Source organism: Molothrus aeneus, chromosome 22 (assembly GCF_037042795.1).
Source record: "Molothrus aeneus isolate 106 chromosome 22, BPBGC_Maene_1.0, whole genome shotgun sequence".
In the NCBI taxonomy this organism is placed as follows: Eukaryota; Metazoa; Chordata; class Aves; order Passeriformes; family Icteridae; genus Molothrus; species Molothrus aeneus.
This window is the reverse complement of record NC_089667.1, coordinates 7,121,341-7,135,818: the sequence shown is the minus strand read 5'-3', so window position 1 is coordinate 7,135,818 and position 14,478 is coordinate 7,121,341. Positions and strand designations below refer to the sequence as shown.

Below are 14,478 nucleotides of genomic sequence, written 5' to 3'. Positions count from 1 at the left end.
GACAGAGGAGTATTTCCCACGTCCCAGAAGTAACATTGCTCAGAGTGAAGTTTTGTAGCCCTCAGCACTTAAAAAAAATCAAGTTACAAACCCTTGCAAAAGACAACAATCTCACCCAGAAGTGTCCTGGGAGAGGGAGCAACCAAGTGCTTTCTAAAGGTGCTCTGCTGTGCTCTAGGCTCTGGGAGAATGAAATGCTGAGTACAAGATCTACCACTTCCAAAGCCTGTGAAATGAGATGACCAGGGCAGGATCACAGAATGTTCTGAGTCGGAAAGGACCCATGAGGATTGAGTCCAGCTCTTAAATGTTAAATCTCGTTGGTTCAGTTGGTCACAATCCCACCAAGCCCAGTAAAGTCAAGCCTAGTCAGTGCCCCCCAGAGATGAGCCAAGGCTCAGTCTCACGGTCAGAGGATCACAGACATGCACCTGTGTTAGGTCAGGACAGAAGTGCCCAGGGAAGAAGCTCTCTGGAAGGGCAGTTAGTGACAAAAAAATCCCTGCAAAATCCAGGAGCAGGCAGTGAGGGCCCGTGTGTTCAGCTGCTTCAGCTTCTCTCCCTGCAGGGAATAAAGCCCCAAAGCACTGAGGCCGCTCTGGCTCTGTCGCAGCACATCAAGAACGATTCCAGGAGCACAGCTTCCCCTTCACTGCTCCCCCATCCACCTTGTCATCCCTACTTTGCCATTCCTGCTCTCTCACCTAGCCTGACCTGCTCTGAGGAAGCCCTGAACCAGCAGCAGGACTCAGAACAAGGTCAGTTTTGTGACACTGTCTCACCCATCACCCAGAGGAGAGAACGCTGCAGTGTCTGCAGCCTGGGAAGCCAAACCTGCCTTTTTTCCCCTTCTTCTTTTACTTTGCACTACTCGAAGGGAGGTATAAATCTCCTGGCTACAACCTGGCAGTCCCAGCTCTGGGCAGCAGGCCACACAGAAATCCAAAGCTTCCTTTAGCCGCACCGCGTTTCCTTCTCCCTGAATACCTGGAAGCAGCCAGTGCCTACATTTATTAACTCCTGAAAGCAGCTGCCTTCCTCCCACACTGCTCAGCTTAGCTCACCTGCTATTTTGATGTTCAGGTTTGCATCCAGGAGGAGATTTTCTGCCTTCAGATCCCTGTGGACTATGTTACGACAGTGACAGAAGTTGACAGCAGCCACGATTTGCTTGAACTTTCTCCGGGCTTCCTTCTCGGCCATGCGCCCGTGGGCCACGAGGTGATCTGTGAGGTGAGGAGAACACAGGGTTATGGACACAGTGGAGAGAGCTGGGGAGGTGGGAGCAACGTGGGCACAGCGTGGTTCCCAGCTCCAGCAGCAGACGTGGAGGAGGCACAAGCAGGGATGGGCACACCACTGCCAACCGGTCCTCGCCTGGGCTGGCTTTGAAATTAAAGTTATATAGAGGACAGCTGAGGGGATGCCTGGAAAATCAGAACTGTTTTGTACACAAGGGCAAAGGTTTTAGAATCTTTTCTTCATCAAAATAAAAATGAAGCTTTTCCAGCCTCTGCCCTCAGTCAGACCCCAAGCCTGGTACTACATCACCTCAGAGGTGCAGCTTCCCGGCCACATGCATCCTTCCTTCCCCCTGCTTTTTCCCAGGAAACGTCTCTTTGGTCTAACTCCTGCTGGAACCAGCGAGCTCCCAGGTACTCACAGCCACAAGCAGCTGCTCACCTCAGCTCTCCAGCCAGCACAGCTACCAGCAGCTGCAGGAGGGCTTGAACATCCTCCCTCTCTGTGCATCGATGCGAAATCCAAGAAAGCATTTCATTATAAAAATGGAGCTGGCCTCCACTACGGAAATCTGAGCACTCCCAAATATTTTGCTGAAAGCCTGTACTCTCACTCAAAGGTAGTGTTTGCTGCCAGCTGGGCTTTCCTTGGAAGCCAGCACTGCACACACGGACAGGAAAAGCCTCTCCAAGAGATCACAAAGGCAGGCACGCAGCAGTGACCCAGCTGAAGTTCAGTCCACTTAAAACCTGGAAGCACCAGGCTCACAGAAGCCACTTGTCACTGTCCCAGGAGTAGGGATGGACAGGCAGGAGACAGGCAGCAGAAAAGGCAGAGAAAGAAGGAGGTAACTTCAGGAGGTTGTAACTCCTTGGTCAGGCCATCCAGTTGGCCTCAAAACATCTCTAGCCAAAATTAGGCTGAAATTATCCATATCCCTCCCTAAACTCCATTAAACTGGGGGCTCAATACAGATATCTGTTCTTGAAAATAATAACAATAAATCACTTGTGCAGGTTTCTCATCGGGTGGTTGTGTTTTTCCCCAGTCACCCATTCATTAAAATACCTGCGACATAATTGACTCGCAGTAAATACTAATTACCGAGATCCATCAAAGCAGTTGTGCTGCTCCTGACTGCACAGCAACCTACTTCTGCCTTTGCCCACTCACGTTGTGCAACAGACTCGAGGTGTTTTTCAAAGAACTTGTCAATTAACTCTTGTTCATCGGATAAACTAATTCTGTAAGCAAATCTGAACCAGGGCTGGAGAAGGAAAACCATCACCAAGTCCAGTCTGACCCTCAGCTCGCTCGCTGGGCAAAGCAAAGTCACCATCTCAAGTTGCCCCGTCGTATTTCATTAAGGCATTTGCATGGTCATAAATTTGTGACTCCAAGGAGACTGACAGCAGAGCACAGCAAGGGCTGCTCCAATTTAAGCCACTGATCAACAGGTAATAGCTCAGCTCCTAAACAAGATCATTCACACCTTCTGCTCCACTGGGATTTGGAGCCAGCCTGTCCATACAGCAAGTGCCCTTGAAACAAAGCACAAGGCTCCAATCTCTCAACAAATTCTGAAATATTTTAACAATTCTGCAGGCAAGAAAGCAAACCCAGCTACTGCAGCAGGTGTCTTTCTGCAAGGCTTTCCTAAGTGGATTTCTGCCCAAACCAAGTTCACCACTCCCGGCACAGCCGGTGACACCCGCGTTCAATGCTGGCACTTGGGGCACCCCTGCCCCACACCTCTCACCCAGAAAACTCCGCTGCCCCTCGGCCCAGCCATCCTGCTTAGGCTGCAAAAAGCCCTTTTTAGGTTAGGCGTGAAATTTCACTTTTGCTGAAGAACTGGGAGCAGAGGCGCAGGCTCTGCACGTAGGCACCGCGCTCCGAGCCCACTGACATTTCTGCACCAGCTCCAGAGGAAGGACAGAAACAATGAGGCTACAGAATACTTCACATACCACCAAGGGCAACTGTATGCCAAAATTAACCATTGAGAGCTTAGTCTGCACAAACCTCCCATGCAGGGGAGGTTACAGGGCTGACCTGAGTGCTGAGCTGGGAGCCAGCACCCTGCTCTGAGCGTGCCAAGCACCCAGAGCCTGGCTGGGCCGTGCACAGCGATGCTCCTCTGGGTGTCTTCCAGAGGGGAAGGAATGCATCATTTCATTGCACAACCCCTACACACATCAGTCACTGCTCTCCCTACTTACATGAGGCACCTGACGCTGCTCTCTGTGTTAAAAAAACAATCCAATCCTACACTGGGAAAAAATCACCTTTGGTTTAGAGAGCACTGACACACAAGTTTCCACTCCCCGCCTCTGGACAGACGCCTCGTGCTTTTAAGCTGCTTTCTGTCTGGAAAACAAACGCTGATGAAGCTTCACATCTCCTCTGTGTGGGGGATTAAGTCACATTTCCAGTGAATTTGGTGACCTTGTGATGTCAGAAGCAGTCTGACCTTCTAGAGACAGGCACCACAACATTGTTTAATGTGTCTGCCCAGTTCAGGTTCAAAGTGCTCAGGACCAGCGGGCGGGTGGTGGGGAGACAGGGCAGACGTGGGAACCACATCAACCAGATGATAATTTTCTAAATTTCCTGTGATTTTTTTTTTTTTATAATCAACCAAGAACTCATATTCCATCAGTGAGGACTGCAGATTATTTACAGTTTTCATAGTAAACATCTGAAAGCAAACCAGATTTTTAGACTATATTCCATCTGACCTCAAAAAAGGACACTCGAGGGACCTGGAATAGAGACCACCCTATGTTTAAAAGGAGACATTCATTTCTTCATAATGTCAAACCAGCGACCCAACCACACGCAAAACACGGACAGGGACAAAAATAACAATTTACATTTGGCTGCTGGAGCCCACAGCAAACCCAAGGCCTGTCCCTGGTCCCTGCTACGCAAACAAAGTGAATTATCAAACATTTCCAGTAAGAGATGAATCAAAGACTCTTACGGCACAGCCTGGCCACTGAAGGAGTGCTCAGCCCTTTACTGGAACTTGGGATAAACAGGTGGTGCAGCCCTCCCAGGTGCTGAGCTGGGATCCCTGTGGAGCTCCCAGGGCAGGGACAGGCCAGACACACGGCCAGCCCTGACTGACTGACTGCAGCCATTTACAGAAACCATTGCTGCTGCAGCTGAAAGCTCTGACCTCTGCCACTGCCTGGGAAATACTGACAGCTTTAAGCCTTGGGAAGTTCTGAAAGCATCAGAGAAGCAATTTGTGTTCCTTACAAAAACCTGCAGTTTGCAATGGCACAATGCTGCAACCCTGGTTCTATGGGGCTGCACTCAAATGCCACAAGGCATTTGGCACCCAGAACACCACAGCTGTCAGCCCCCCTTACCCTCCAGCACTGCATTTTAATGCCTACATCATGCAGGTGTTAAGACATGACCCAGAAGAAGACTGAAGAGACTCAGCACAGGCTATTTCACAGAGAACCCCCAGTGCCCAGTAAGAGGCACGGTGCCAGTGGCTGCACTGCCCACACACACCTCACACACCATCCCTGCAGCTCATCCAGCCATTCCCAACCAGCCCAGCTGCCCTAGCAGGGGCAGGCGCTGAGAGGAGGGGCAGGTGAGGTTTTACCCAAGAGGAGAGCCCAGCTGCCCACGCTGCCATGGGCTCTGTCTCCAGCACACAAGGACGTGAGACCCTTCAGCGCTGGAGATGCAGGGACTGCAAGGAAACCTCCCCAGAATGGGCTCCTGCTTCCTCCCTGCAAATTGCTTCCGCTGGTAGAACAAAGTCTCAATGGCTCCTCAGGAAACCCTGAATACAAAAAGCTGAAACTTGAGTTTTCCCCTCTCTGCTCTTGCACTGAGGACAGTGCCCAAAAATCCTCAAAACTGGGGAGAGAGGCACGACCTCCTGGCTTGAGTCTGGAGATGCCTCACGCTATTGCAGAGCTGGCTGCTCCCAGCTATCAGTGAGGATAAAATGCTGGGCAGCAACATGGAAATTAGCCATGCTAATGAGCTGAATTTACTACAGCAGAAAATCTTTCAGAAAGCAATTAGGTTTTCACTTCGACTCACGCAGAAGGCTATTTTTGTAACCAAAGAATTCATTCCAAGTTTGTATGTGAGCTTGCACATAGCTCTGGATTTAAAAAAAGATGAGCCCATCCCTGCCAAATTCAACAGAAGAGGGAGAAAAAGTAAAAAGAGATTTATACTTTTCTCTGGTGATACATGCCCAAGCCAGCTCCAGGACATGTGCAGGTGATTTTGCTGTGCATGGGAAGGTGAATTTCACAAGCCTTTGGAACTGCTGAGTGTGTCCAGCGCCATGATTCATATTTGAATAAACAACTGGAAGGCTCAGCAAGTCAGTTTTTCACCAGGCAATCCACACTTCCCAAACATCAGCTGTCACTTGCTTCCCCTTCGGCTGTCACCTTCTCAGGGAGAAATCCAAGGGACGTGGACAATATTGACAAGAAGCCATGGCAACCATCTACAGAGGTACTGAGGAACTGGTGGCAGTTTGTAGTGGCTGCAAACCAGCACTTTTCAGCTTTTAGCTTCCTTAATTTGGGGCTTCTCTTGCTTCACTAAAAGCTTTGTCTTTTATTACAACTCAGCTTCTCCTCCAGAGAAATGAGAAGTAAAATCAAAAGTGAATCTTCTGCAATGACTGACAAGGACAGGGGGAGTGCTCCCAGGAGCTGACAGACCACGTGTGACTGTCCTCACTTCCTTGACAAAGCTAATTCAAGCACACAGGATTTTCCCCCTTTTTGGAGGCTCATATTGGCAAAGCCAGTACAGACCAATGTTGCAAAATCCCGACTCTGTCACCCGGTACAAAATTCCAGTGTATAAGTAAATTCCTGTTTCTATAAGTTTTGCTATTGCTCACCAAACAAATGAATCAATCAGCCCACAGCTCTTTCAGCTGTGCTGCACAGATACTTTTTTCCCTTTCAGGAACAGCTCCTGTGGTCAAGAACACTCAGCCAAAACTCTCTGGGACAATGGTGCTTGGAAGGAATGTAACCAATGCCTGCTAAGATAACATCAGATATCAAAAAGAAAAGACAAGACATGGTTTTGAGCACAAAACCCTCCAGAACTGCAGGACTGCCTGTTTCTTTGAAAGCTACTGACACATCCCAACAATTCCACTATCATCAACAAGGCTCATATAACTTGCTGGGAAACAAAGCACTCAGCAACACTAAAATCCAACTGCATGACTATTTCCAACATCTTTAATCCCAAAGTGAGCACGAAAGAGGAGCAGCACCACCTGTCAATGAAACCCAAAGAAGAAACAGAGGTTATGGGGGCTATTTTTCCATTGAGTTGGTCTCATTTATTCCTTTACTCCTCTTGTCAATGGAAAGTTTGCAGGCTGAAGGGCACCTCTCGGCTGAAACAAGAGAGTGTGGTGGCTATTTTCAGTTTACTGTAGTTGACCAAGTGCATTATCTGATTAAAGAATGCAATAAATGTACTTACCAAATATTTCCCCTCCACTGGCATACTCTGTCACCAGATAAATCATCCGCTCCGTCTCCATAACCTGCACACAAGGACACAGCAGTGACACATAAGGAGACTGCTGAGTGCAGCGAGAAATACCCTAAAACCACCTTTATTCCCCCTGTAACACAGGGAACTGCTTTCATCAAATCCAAACTATAACCTTCCCATCCTTCCCAGAGCCATGTGCGGGGATGACAGGAATGGGGACAGTAAGGATGAAACAGCAAGTTTCAAACACTAAATCTGTAACTACACATTACACTGCACCTGCACCTTCCTCCTCCTGGTCTGTTTCCCCTCCCATTAGCATTTGCTCCCAGGTCTTGTCCATTCCAGCAGCCTGGGAGACTTCTCAGGGCTGCCACCCTGCTCTTCTCCCGCCCTAAACAAGGCCAAGCCCCAAGTGTCACCTCTTCAGTACCACATCAAAAGCTTTAGATGGAATGAAACAGGTTTAAAAAGGTTTTTTGGCTCAAAAGAAAGGTTTAAGGAGTAAGTTTGCAAAGAAGCACTCCCTGGGTACCTTGAAAGTGCCACAGTCCCTGTAAGCATCTCACACATGGTTTGGCCAAAGGAGCTAAACATTAACCTCTGTCACTTCCACTCAGTTTTAACTCTTTGGAGTCCAAATAAATGTTCATATCACTCAAGTACAGATGGGAAACAGAGTCCCTAACGCCTCTGCTCCCATCACTCTGCTGCACCCTCCTCACAGAGGGGCACAACCAGCTACCTGTGTAAAGGGCAGACTATGTGGCTTCTGCCTCTGGGGGTTTTGTTTGCAGACAAAAAAAAAGTCAAACAAGCTGGAAAAAAAGTCTGCAAACAATATTCAAAAGCAGGTCTGCTGCCAGTATTGATCCCCTTCCAGGAAAGGGCTGAGCAGATCAGCAGGGCCTGGGGGCCACAGGGAGCTGGGCAGGGAGAGGAGAGCCCAGTCCTGCTCCTGGGTGAGATTTACTCCCTCCCTTAAAGGGAGAAGGGGAACCTGCATCCGGTTTCAACTGGGAAACTGAGAAGCACACAATGGCCATAAACAAGTGGCAGGACGCCAGCCCACAGCGGAAGCATGATGGCCCAGAAAGAGAAGGATTAGCTACACTTTCCCCCTGCCCCTCCAGTCAGAGCACTTTGAGACCCTGAAAACATCAAGGGCTTTCCCAGTTCCATGAGGAAGGAATGGAGGGATAGCTCTGGGGGAAGTGCTGCTGCAGTGTAGAGTCAAGGGATGGGAGCTCCATGGCAGAATGCTCCTACCTGGTACAACCTGATGATATGTGGGTGGCAAAGCATCTTCATGATCTGAACTTCTCTAAATATCTTCTTCAGGTTCTCTTCATCCAGCTGAGTCTTATCAATGATCTTTATTGCAACCTGGCAGAGGGGAAACAGAAGAGAAGTTACTGACCCAGCTGCATGATCCACACAGCAGCTCCCTGCACCAGGGCTGATAAACCCCAGCAGTGATGGGAATGGGGGGTAGTGTCAGGCTTTTAACAATTGAGGTGTTTATTTATCTGTTTTAAACCAGAAGTGCTCTGTAACGCTACACTAATGGAGTTTAAACAAGTCTAAGTGCTTCCAGTCAGCTGCTCTCCAGTCTCCGAAATTTTCCCTCCACCTCCCTGGTGCTGGCAGTTCCCAGCTCCTTTGGGCATGGACTGTAGAACCACCAGACTCCAAACGTGGAGACACTTCTGTGCTAAGAACCACCTGTCCTCAAGTCCACTGGGCGCCCTGTTTCATCCACACACAGAGAGCAAGGACAGGAATCTTTTCTGGAATGCCAGGATGAACAGGAGAGAAAAGGCAGAGTGAAACCTTGATGGAGAAAACAGCTGAGAGAAAAAGCTGCTCTGCCTGGCAGAGGAACATCTGCCCTGCTGCTTCTAAATCAAATTTCAGCCTTCAGTATCTTCCTCCCCACCATGAAACACCCCTTTGAGCGAGCAGCTCCAGTCTGGGGATTTGTGGGATGAGCTCCCATCCCCCAGCAGGTTTTCTCACTCGGAGAGGGCTCTCCCTGGGAAAAGAACTGCTTCTACAAATCTCCTGGTTGCTTTGCTGGAGAGCCTAATTTACACAAGTCCTGCCCAGGAAGGCTGCAGGATCATGCAAAGGCCTGGGGAAGGGCATGCAAAGCAGCACTGCCACGAAAACCACTGAGGATGCGCAGCCAGAAAGATCTGACACAGAAATGCTTGGCTTGTCCCAGACCCCAGAGCTCAGTGGGGACAAGGACAAGTGCCCTGTGCACGGCAGTGTGCCAGGACCACGGGCACAAACCCACGGGGGCACACGACCCAAACACATGTCCCTGTCCTAGTGCCAGCCCCAAGGGCAGGGCTAAGGGATGCTCTCACAGGCACGCACACAACCACACAAAAGCAGCTTCAGATCCTTTAAGGGAATCTTTCTTTAAGGGAACAATCTGAAGCACATGAAAATTAAGCCCCATATTTTATGATCAAATCCCTGCCAGAGCAATAACCGCCCTGCATGTGAGCAGAACCCAGCAGAATCCCGAAAAGGCACCCAAGCACAATAAGCTGTTTCTTTCATTTGAAACCTTTAATTCAGAGCGCAGGAACGCTTCCAGCCTTCCAAGTCACTGAGCATGCTTCCTCCAGCAGGAGCGGGAGCTGAACGGCAGCCAGGTCTGGCACTCGGTGCTGGGAGCTGCTGGCAGGAGGGGCTGGAGCCCAGGCACGAGGTGAAACGGCAGCAGGGGCTGCCAGGCACCGGGGCTGCGATTAACGGGGGGCAGAGCCCCGGGAGCAGCCCAGCGCGGATCCACACCGCAGGGACCCAGGCACAGTGCTCAGGAGAGAGCTGGGGATGTACAGAGAGCCAGAGGGGCATTGGGAAACACTCTCCACATGCTTTTCACCCAAGGTTTTCCTGCAAGAAGGGGCTTTTGTAAAGCTGGAGCATAAATACACGTAAAAGCTAAGAGACGCTTCCTCTGAGAGCAAAGCCAAGATGTCTACCCAGAGACATGAGTCATTTTCAGGCCCAAAGACGTAAATGAAAATCCACAGATCTGGAGTATTCCTGAGCTCCTTACTCATTCCCAGCTCTGTATTTGCTCTAAGGAACTCTCATTTCCCAGCTTAATTATATGGCTCGAGCTGACACTCTCGGCCAAGTTCAGGGTATGTAGAGCATCTGATTGCACCCAACTTGGTCAGTAGGGCCAGACACAACAGAACTGAATTCCTCTGGTTTTCCCTGATAACCCAGGGCAGGGAGCACCAGGCTGCCACCTCCCCGTGTCCCCGTGACGCTGCGGGATTTCCACGCGGTGAGTGAAACTCCACACCCACAAGACACACAATAGCTGGATGGGGAGCAAAGTCAGACCTGCAGCACTCAGGAGATGTTCTCCTTGAGAAGGATCTCATCCTGAGCTCAGCCAAGCAGCCCCAAACCCAAACCCACCCTTTATGCAGGAGAGACCTGAAGGGATTCCTTCCAAATGTTTTCATTCCACACAAATGCCTCCAGCAACTGATGCAACATGAAAGGCAAAAGTCTCCTGAAAAATCCTGGGGAAAGCACCTCGTGCTTCGGTTTCAGGAAATGCAGAGCTTCCTCAGGACCCTGCGAGGGTGGAAGTAGGAAATCCCCTGTGCTCTGGGCAGCAGGGACACGCAGGGAATTCAGGATTTCAGGGGGCTGATGTTCCACCCGGGGCTCTGCAGGGGAGCTGCAGCTGGTCTGTTCCAAAGCTTTGCCCTTTGGGTTCTTTTGGAGAATCGCTACTTTTCCAGAGGGAAGGACTGGTGTAAAGGTTTTCCAGAACAGATCAGGTTGGTTTCTCCGTTCCTGCATCTCCTAGCTGGCTGATATTCCCCCTTCCCTCGAAAGATGATTTGGGACTTCAACAGAAAAGGGACTGGCTGAGCTCCTTGTGTTGCACCAGCCACACTGACTCCATCTAAAGCTCAAGGGATGGCCACAATGAATTCAGCCCTTTATTTTATTATTTAATTATTTATTGGAGATTATAAATTGGAGAAAAACAGCCAAACAAAAGGATCTTTAAGGGAAAAATCTAAAGCATATGAAAACTACCTTCGTATTTTATGATAAAATCCTTGTCAGGGTGATAACTGCCCTGCCTCCAAATATATATATATATATATATATATATAATTATTTATGCAAAAGGAATCAGTTTCAGTTATAATAAACCCCAAAATCGAGTGCATTCCCTCATGCTTACAAACACCACATAAAATAGAGAGGAACACTAAACATCATTAAGTAAAGCAAAAATTCAGGCACAAGTAGAAGTGGAAGAAAACCATGATCCAAATTCTCAAACAATGAAATACTTTAAAAAAGGAGTCTGAGAAATTAACTATTCTTTTATCAGAAGTTAATGAAGCTTACAGGCAGGAGGATAAATGCCAAGCCTGGAGCATGCATGCTGCTACCAATTAACAAAATGTTCCCGCCACTTGTAAACAGTTCATTTATTCCTTCTTGCATCCAAGTAAAACTTGCACTAGTAATTTGGGAAGGAATGGTTACTTGGGAGAAATGACAAGTAGCTAGAAACAATTGGTGGAGAGCAGGCAAGGTGTTCCAAGTGACAGCTGCAGGTTGCAGGTGGCTCGTTCACTGCTTTTCCAGATTTTTCTCCTCCTGGTGCTCAGCTGAACTCTGCTCTGTAACTCCTGTGATCCCAAAGCTGTGCTGAGTGGATGTGCACACCAGGCAAAGCCTTTTGGGGAGGAGTGGAAATTCCAACCACATGAAAGCAGAAGGGGTAGCTGGAAAATGGAAGGAGGGGTACCAAAACTCTGGGGGCCAAAGAGGAGCACCCAGACATCCCCGTACCAGCACATCCCATTGCATCCCATGGGATCAGTCAGGAGGGATGGAAGGCATGTGTCAGGCAAGGCAAGGTGGCTTCAGTCACCCCAGAATGCTCAGAGATGTGGGGAGGAGCCCAGGCTGCCCCTCCACCCTGAGCATTGACCACTTCCTTCAGCCCAGCACACAAAGCCTGGACAATTCTTGCTCTCAAACTCACAGGATTCTCCTGAAGTTCCCAAAGTGTGACATAAACAACATTATAAATTCCTACTTTGCTCTGAGATACCAGATTTTCAAATCTGGCAGCCAGCAGAGCTAAATATGCCAAGGTGAGGGGCTCTGAAACAAGGCACAAGGCTTGGAACAGGAGAGAGGAGAATATCAACTTGCAGGAGTTAAAATTTCTGTGGACGTCTTGTTTCTCAGCTGAGTGTGGATAACAATCCAGACAGACTTCCTTGAATGCACAGTGCCCTGCCAACAGGAAGGGAAATGACCTGCTGGGTGCCCAGGCGGATGGGCAGGGAGAGGACAGCCACTGTGCCCTGCACTGCTCCAGCTGCCTGCAAAGGCTCTGAGGGAGAAAGAGGTGGAAGCACGGTCTGTTTTCAGTGGAAAGGAGCCATGGGACACTGCTTCCTTTTATTTCTGTGCTGTGAACAAAGGAACAAGCCAGAGACCCTGGCCTGGGCTAAAATCTGCTCCTTCATGCCAGGCATCTGCTTAGATCTAATAGAATCCAATGATAAGTAAAATTTTTTGCATGAGTGATCATTCCATAAAGAAATCACCCTTTCCCTTTTAGTTCAGTTGTTTCTGCAGTGGCCTGAGTGAAAATCAGAAACTCCCACTTCTTCCCAAAGGAGCCCATGTGCTCAGTGTGATCAGTGACCGCTGTAAAAGTGTAATTATGGCAGTGGCATTCCTGTAAATCAGCACGATCTCCTCCATGGAATGGGAGCCAACAGATGGCACCGGCAAAGCGACTGCATTGAGAAAACCAACATGTTTATTTGGGAGCAAGACATTTCCTAGAACTGTCCTGGGGAGTCCTCCTGCTCCAGATTCCTCCTGGAAAAGGCTCAGTAAACAGTCCCAGGGTGTCCTGTGCCATGGATGGAGGTGTCCCTGCAGCTCGGCTCCTGTGTCACCCCGAGGGCACGTGGCAGCCACACTGAGAGCTGTCACCGGAGAGGGTCTCTGGAACAAGCTAATAAACCTGGAGGAGGCTCATCCACCCAAATTCCTCCTGCACTGGCAGTGAGCAAAGGAGCCCCCTCCTCCCTGTCCACTGCAGCCCTCCCGGGCTGACAACGTGAGCTGTCAGAGGGGCTGGCAGGGAACAGCTCTTCCAGCTGCTCCTGCCTGCCACAAACACTTGGGAAGCTCGGGAACACGGCCTGTTTGGATTAAGCAGCTGCTGGAGGGGTAAAAATCACTCCTGTAAGCAGATACCAGAGCTGCACAGGAGAACTCCAGCAGCAGAGACCAGAATTACAGTGAAGAAGGGGGAAAACAGAGGGCTAAGGAAGCACACTGGAGATACATGTATGAGGCACACACAGAGGCACTCGAGTGGCATATGGACACAGGGCTGTGATAAAAACACAAAACCACAGCGTCAACTCCAGGCCACTGCAGGCCGTGTCCTCCTCGGGAGCTCTGCCGGGTGGATGTCACCCCACACAGCGCCGCACGGACACTCTGATGGCAGAGGCACATGTTTCTGAGGCAAGCTGTCAGCACAAGCCTGCTGGTGTGTTTGGGGTCACCAAAAGCGAGCTCCCTCCATGCAAACAGGCAATTTGTACCGTTTTTAGTCATAAGAAAGTGCTCGACAAAAGGGAAGCACTGACGCTGCCGATTCCCAGACTTCTCTTGGCAAGCTCATGGGTAACACGGGGGCATCTCCTCCTCAGAATTAACCAACACAGAACCTACCTAAGTCAAAGTGATACAGCAAATAAAACTAGGCCAGTCTGCAGCAACATCAGTGGCTTTTGGAGGTGGCACAAATGCAAATATTGGCAGCAACTGAAAGCAGGAAACTGTGGACGAAGATGTGCTCAGAGAAGCTGCATTAGCTCAGGAAGGAAGTTCTCACCTTGTCCACATCCCTCTGCACAATCAATGCAGGGACTTGTGTCTTGCACAAGGTGAAGAAAATACTGATGGTGTTACGAGAAAAGTCAATACATCCAAATCCTCTTGGCCGGCTGCAGTGTTAATACCCGGCTTGTGTGAGCGCCGTGCTCTGCCGTGACCTCTCCTTGTCCCAGAGGGAGCACAGCTGGGATTTCAGTGGCCAAAGCACAAACCCCACATTCACATCCCCTGCTCACAGAACCAGCTACACTCAGGTAAGGAAATCTCATCATTTCAGGGCAGCTTGCAAATGTCACAGGACAGGAAGCTCACCCAGGGCACCCCCAAGGATCCCAGCCTTTATCCCTGCTGCATTCCTCCTTTCCCAGTCCTGGATTAACCCCACGCCAGCAGCTGCAGCTTCTCTTTTCCAACAGAAGCCATCAAAAAGGTCTGAGAGGTAAGTGCCCCCCACCTGACACTTGCTGCTTCACAGCCTCAGTGCCAGTTCACTGGTGATTTAATCCCAAATGCAAACTTTTTCCCATTCTGAAGCTGCAAGGGCTGACAGGTAAATTCTGTCATGTTCAGCCACAGCATAGCTGTGTAAATAATGTCCTGCCAGTCACGAGAAAGCCTGCTCACATTGCTAGAGCTCTACTTGTCACACTCACCTGGATGCCAGGTCCCAAACCCTCCTGGAGAGCTTCTCCTCATTATTTCATCACCTGGGGCAACAGCGGGAAACGACAGAGACTCAGAGTTACCTGCCCTGGCTGACACACACTACAT

General features: G+C 49.6%; 1 protein-coding gene across 4 annotated transcripts in view; it reads right to left on the bottom strand.

Annotated features, from left to right (window-relative positions):
* Positions 1–14,478, bottom strand: part of SIK3 (SIK family kinase 3) — a 70,525-nt gene that overhangs the window by 25,463 nt on the left and 30,584 nt on the right. For all 4 annotated transcript variants that reach the window (XM_066564518.1, XM_066564516.1, XM_066564515.1 and 1 more), the window contains exons 2-4: positions 8,032–8,148; positions 6,748–6,811; positions 1,065–1,226 (exon numbers count right to left, since the gene is read on the bottom strand). In XM_066564518.1, the coding sequence (XP_066420615.1) occupies positions 1,065–1,226; positions 6,748–6,811; positions 8,032–8,073 (268 nt within the window). In that variant the 5' untranslated portion in view covers positions 8,074–8,148. The remainder of the gene's footprint in view (positions 1–1,064; positions 1,227–6,747; positions 6,812–8,031; positions 8,149–14,478) is intronic.